This window comes from Meleagris gallopavo, chromosome 7 (genome assembly GCF_000146605.3).
Source record: "Meleagris gallopavo isolate NT-WF06-2002-E0010 breed Aviagen turkey brand Nicholas breeding stock chromosome 7, Turkey_5.1, whole genome shotgun sequence".
NCBI classification, from domain to species: Eukaryota; Metazoa; Chordata; class Aves; order Galliformes; family Phasianidae; genus Meleagris; species Meleagris gallopavo.
The window spans coordinates 22,898,408-22,904,902 of record NC_015017.2 but is presented as its reverse complement, the minus strand read 5'-3'; the positions used below and the strand labels follow the sequence as shown (position 1 = coordinate 22,904,902).

At 42.1% G+C, this 6,495-nt stretch overlaps 1 protein-coding gene across 1 annotated transcript in view; it reads left to right on the top strand.

Annotated features, from left to right (window-relative positions):
- Window positions 1-360: 360 nt before the first annotated feature.
- Window positions 361-6,495, top strand: part of CDCA7 (cell division cycle associated 7) — a 12,823-nt gene continuing 6,688 nt past the window's right edge. The window contains exon 1 of the mRNA XM_031554305.1: window positions 361-401. Coding sequence (XP_031410165.1) covers window positions 361-401 — 41 coding nt within the window. The remainder of the gene's footprint in view (window positions 402-6,495) is intronic.

The window sequence follows — 6,495 nt, the reverse complement described above, 5'->3', positions numbered from 1 at the left end:
GCCCAGCAGCCCATCAAGCAGTTTATTTTTTGGTTCGTTCTCTTCCCCTTTGTTCAAATACCAACTCCGAAGCTTGCAAATGTTTCTTCTTGCCAAGACAGTGGTACTTTTGCCCCAGCACACATTAATGTTTTTTTTTTTCTCCCTTTTTGTGTGTTTTGAGTGCAGCTGAACAACAAATTCCCCTATTTAATAAGCAACTTCCTCACGTTAAGTTTTTCCGTAACAAAGAGTTTTCTCTTGATTTTAGCACAGCTCTGTGCTTGTATTTGTAGATTAAGCACTGACAAGTGTACAGCAACAAATGCAGTAGTACTGCATGTTCGTGGGCCTTTCTCAGCCCCTTTGCAGCCCGAGCCCATGTATCTCAAGGCGCCCTGGCAGCAGCTGCTCATCAAGAGGTATCCAGCAAGAGGGCAAGTGGGTATTCACGAGATGAGAGCGGCACTTTCCTGAGAAATCTGACCCCTTTTCTGCTGTCCAACAGACATTAGGCTTATGGTACTCTCAGAAAATATCATGTATGTAACATCCATTTCATACTTCTCCCTGAAACCTAGATCATTTCAAGTTATACAATAGCAAAATAATTTGCTACCCATTTTCTGACCAATTTAAGAAGCTTTCTTTAAAAGGAAGCTGGCTTATCAGAGATGACTGGTGGACATGGACAGGGGGATGTGTGTGTGCATCTGGAGCTCTTTTGTTCTCTCTTGGTTAGCTTTGGTTGTTAAGACAGCTGTTTTGGTAATTTCTTGGCTGGCTTTGCAAGGAAAAAAATCTTGGTCTTTCCTGCTTGTGGAAGAGAGAATGTCATAATATTGCTCTCCCACTTGACTGACAGGCACCTCTGCCGAACACACAGCGTGTTTCATCTCGGAGCACTCGATGAATATCCTTTCCCCCCCACCCCCCTCCCCAGACCAGCCCACCTCTACTTGCTATGCTCCTTGCTTTTTCTGCCAGGATTGCAATCTCTGCCTTTTGTTCCTTCTTCTCGGCAGTTAATACCTCCCCACCTTACAAGTCAGTGGTGGATTCTGTCAGTTAAAAAACCCAAATAACAAACCCTCTTACCCTGAAGGCCTTCTCCTTTCATGTGTGCATTTTCCTAGCCTGCAAGGGAGTTGGTGCCATAACCCTGAGCTTTCACGGAATAGTTTCTAAGCCTGTATCTATGCATTATGAATATATTCCGGAGGGAGAATGAGCATCCCCTGTTCTGGCAGCTCATGCATTGCATGACTTCCTGCCCTTCCCCTCTCCCCCACCGCTTACAACCTTGGCACTTCTTCCCCTCTGCATGTAATGTCTCCTTTCAAATCCTCCAGCACTGTGCCATCGCCTCAGCCTGCTCCAGCCATTGCCTGGCAATGCAGCAACAGCACAGAACCTAACAGATTTGCCTCTGTTAAGATACCCCACTGTTGAGTTTTTGCAGGTTTCCAAAAGCTGGATGACCTGTTTTGCAGGATTCCCATCCTTCTCTTCCATCCGCGCTCTTCTTCTGTGCTCATTTCAGAAACCTAGAGAAGGATCCTGAAAGCAAACTGAAGATCTGATGTTATGAAGTGATCTGACATTGTATCCTTCATTTAATCACTTGCTTCTGCTATTTCTGACATATTTTTTGAGCCCACAATGCTTAAACTGTGCATGCATTTAGATATTTTTTTTTCCCCTTCACCTCTTCACTCCTTTGTCTTACTTTGAAATGGCATCTGCTTAAAAATCCAAGGCTTGTCTCTGATGTCTCAGCCAGGGGTATGCCAGGTAGGTATATAAGAGACAGGGAGGTAAGGCTGTCAGGTGGCTGAGGCCACTTCGTGCTTTGCAGTCTGTGCAGCAGGGTGGTAAAGAGAGGGAAGCTCACAGCTCCTGTTACTGACAACTATTCCTTCTGTCATTTTAAGTGGACAGTAATTCAAATTTTGCTTTTTTTTTTTTCTTTCATCTCCCAGGCCCACAGGATGGGTGGCCAAACAGAGCTGGCCTGTCCCCTGCCCATGGCTGTGTGTGACCTGGTGCTGATAGCAGACTTCCTGCCCGCCTGCTCTCCTGTCCCTCCCCAGCTGCCTCCCATCCCAGAAGAGAGGCTGTCTCAGAGCCCAGCTGCAGAACACAACATCTCCTGGCAATGTTTTTGCTCCCTCGTGACTCACTGCATTTTGTACATGATGGTGCAGGATTATCTGTCACCTCAAATCCTACTAGTTCTGCAAGATGGCTTTTATGCAATCAGTGGGTACTTTCACCCTCTCTCTTCCAAACGTGAATATAAGGTCCAGCTTGACTCCCCCATACATTTTGTTTTAGAGAAAGCAGCTGTGTTGTCCTTCATGAAAACAGCTCGTAATTTAGCATTACTGCATTATATCCCCTTGGCAACGCTTTCTGTCTTCAGGACATACATTTATCACAGACATCACAGGATCTCTATGGTGCTTTATTTTTCCATCAAGAGAAGCTAAAAGAGCAGTTTGTTCCATAAAGCTTTGATTGATCTTTTCCGCAACATACCTCTGGTACTTCTCACAGTGTCTCTTCCTGCCAAATAGGATTTCTTCCTCCTTTCTTGATCTTGCACGAGTCTGAGCTGATCTCCACAGTATGAGCTTGCTCTGCCTTCTAGCAGTACCCGTCTTTGTGCTAAGCAGAACAACTTCTTCAGTCAGCTCCTCAGCCCTGGTAAGCTCCAGCAGCCAGTGGCTCTTAGCCTTACCCAGAAGCTCCCAAGGTGAGCTGAATCAGTAATTTGCTGGTGATGGATGGCTTTTCAGTTTGTTCTTTAACTTTTGGTATTAGAAGGCAGTTACCAAGAGTAGATAGATGGGCACATAATAAATTAAGTTCCAGATGAACAGAATATGATGATCCTGTTCTTGCTGTAAAACTTCTCTCTTTGTTCCTACTGCAGGCTGCACTGTTGATGGTTCTCCTGCTGGTGCCCACTCCTGAGATTCCAAGCTTAGCCTTCTGAATAGGAGATACAACGTGCTGCCATGCTTGCCAAGCCTACTTGATCAGCACACACTGCTTGAGGAAAAAGCAAGCAAGCAAGGAAGAAGCAGGAATGCAAATTTTAAAGAAATCTTTCAAACTCTGCAGTAATTTAGTGAGGTAAATGCAAGGCTTTTTCTGCTTTTCAAAGCAATGGTAGTATCAGTTTATGATATAAAGCTATTCTGGGTTACACAAGACAGTGAGGTATTTGACCAAAAAATAAAAATAAAAAAATCTTTAGTTTCTGTTCTATTTTTTATGATGGACAAGAAGTGCCATCCATACTGATTGACTGTTGGCATTCGACTTACCACTGAGCAACTGTATGTTGATGGATAAGCCAGTCTCATCCAAGTGTCAGGAAGATTATAAAAAAAAAAAGAGCTGTCTGTAGTTGCTCCATCTCTGAGGAGATTGCCAACTCACCCTAACAAAAGAAAACATTAGTGTGCTATTTGCGTCTCACAAAGAGACTGTGATAAGATGACATGATAAATGATAGAGGGCTTTTTTTTCTCCAGTAAAAACACATAAGGTAGCTAAATTGTCAAGTGTAAAGTATATCTTGGCTCTTGCAACTGGCGTGAGTCATTTATTTTTTAAAAGGGGGAAACGGTCAGAAAAGCAAGAGCGTAGGCTCTGGGCTATCTGTATTTCTTAATACCACTCTAATTGCATTAAGAAATTATATGATATAGTAATGGATATACACATGCACAGAAGCACCCACCTACGCATATGTTCAAGGAGAAAATGATCAAGGGCCAAATTACTGATTTGCTTTTAGCTATCCCACAGAAAATTGTGCATGCAATCAAGTGACCATTCTGCTGCCTTGCCTGCACTAATGGCCATTTGAGTGCCTCTGTTTTATTACTCTGAATTAAAGATCCAAAGGAAAGTAATTTTAGGTGGCAAAAAAGGAGGTACTTCCAAAAAAAAAAAAAAAGCCCTTCAAAAAAATATCTTATTTTCTGTGCCTAGTCTGGAGTCATATGCGTTAACCACAGCTATGCGTGCATGTGCTGTGATTGTCTGTGCAAATCACCAGTGACGTGTAGGATGCTGTTTGCCCAATTTCATGATTGGAATGTATGTTAAATTATAGTACAGCAGTTTGAGATTTGGCTGTTTGAGATTGCTAGATACTGTGGAAATTTGGCCCTGCATGAGTACAAACTCATGCTGTACGTGGCAGCAGAGCATCCCCATCTTACTTCCTGCTCTGCACTGAAACACCAGAGCAACACAATGATCGGGGACCTTGTTTTCTGCTTCCAAAGTTCTTGAGAAAGAAAGTTTCAATCTCCTAAGCACTTTCACAGTAACTTTATTCATACAAATTAAACCATTTGACACACGGAGACACGTTTGGAGGAGGCAATTTATGAAAACACGGATCTTAAGTCAATGAAATAAGAAATGCAATGAGATGAGTAAAGCAAAGCACACGCATCTTCAGACACAAATTAGATTCTTGAAGAGAATGCTTTACCTCATATATTAGCAGTTCCAGTCTTGTATTCTTGCAGACAAATTGGTTTATTTCAAGTAACATTCTGCTGCTGCCTGGATAAAATATCTGACGTTACTTTCTCCTTAATGTTTTTTTCATTATATCATTTAGGTGTGCTCTCACCTTGAGGAAGGACCAATTGTGCACCCAGTTCTGCGCTAATGGGAAGTTTTGTGCATCTTAACTTCATGCAGTGTAAGTAGTTCCGCTGCCTTCATGTCACAGTGTAAGAGAGATGGAGGAGTGGGAGACCTCTGTGTGGGAGAAGCAAATGCTGCACTGTAGTTTGCAAACAGTGGCATTTTGCAACCTGACAAAGGACACTCGGTGGCTCGGCTCTGTTAATGCATTGTAACACGCCAGCAAGAGCTTTTTTGTGCGGTGTAAAATAATGTGTGTGTTTATGTCTCATGCGTGCTGCAGATCATTTTCCCACATTACAAATTTTGAATTGAAATCACTGTAAAAAGAAAACAAAACTAAACAGGTACGAAAGTATCTAATTCTCTTGAAATCTGTGGCCACAGATGCAGACAAACAAACCCCATAAAACCAGAGAGATCGCACCATCTTGTGACAAGCGTGCCGCCTGCTCTGTGTTGTGACTGACCTTGTCTTCCTCAGCTTGGGAGACTCCTTCCCAGTGACCAAGTATCTGAATTGCAGCCTAATAGCCTATGGAGCAGGTTGTCTGCAGTTATTACTGCAGAAGCAATCTCCGCGTTGGGGTGTGGGCCGTAACGGCTGGGGCTTTGGGGAGGCAGCTTTTCATCCCTGTTCTTACGGCAACCTTCGCAATCCAGGTTTGAAAAGGCTGCAAACCCAGAAGCGAGCACTGACTTCCTATCAACCTGTCAAAGAAATAATAAAAACCCTATCACCGCGACACCAGTGGCAGTCCTCACCAGGCAGAATAGCAACCTGCTTAGGCATAAATCAGATTGTTCTGTTACAGAGTCGTTGCTGAGAACAAGACTTTTATATCACTCTGATATCCATAGAAATTAATCTAATTTGTTCCCCGTTTTAATTAACCTCTGTATGTCACACCCAAGTTCTGATGCTTGCAAGAAAAAGAACTTGCTAATAATCAGATTATTCTTCAGTCAGAAAATAGCCAAGAGAGGATTTTAATTCAAAAATAAAGAGACAGAAATGTTTTAAAGAAAAATGTTATTTCTTCCAAATTACCGAGTGCTGCTCTCTGGTGTAACATTCTTATTCTGTGTAGCAATTTATTAAATGAAGCAATTTATGGTAGCATCTCTGCAAAATGCCGTCCTTTATTGAAATGAAAGCGAGTAATAGCATAAGGACTGTAGAATAAAAAGGCAGAATATCTTCTTTTAGACTACTACAAAAATACACACATTGTCTATTTGATGATCAATACACTACCATAAAATAAAATGGAGCTGTGGTATCATCATCATAATTTCTATTTCAAATGGTTTGCCAAGAGCCAAACTGTGCCTTTTATGGAAGAGAATGACAAATGCTTTAATTCAATATCACACGCACGTGTATATGTGAGCTGAAATTCTGTTGCAGCTCAGAGCCGTGAGGCAAATATTTTAAGATCATTGTGAGTTGAAAAACAACAGACATGTGGGAGTTCTTCCATTTATTTACACTTGTACTGACTTAAAATTCAAAATGTTATTTGATGCTTTTAAAGCGCTGCTGTGGGATGTTAAATTACTGCTGCGCTCTTGCTGCTCTGAGATACCTTTCAACCTGCCAAATGCACGACGATGATGATGATGATAATAATAACAGCGGCAGCACGGGGATCTTTAAAATCATGCAGGGCTCCTTCCTGCAAGATAAACACTATTTTCACAACCCCCCCATATTATGATTCAGCATTTCTGATGCAACAAAGTGAAATAATGAAAGTAAAATAACAACAGGTTTGTGTGGGATGGGAAAGGGAAAAGGAGTGCGTGCATTGTTACAATTTTTGCAGAAACTGG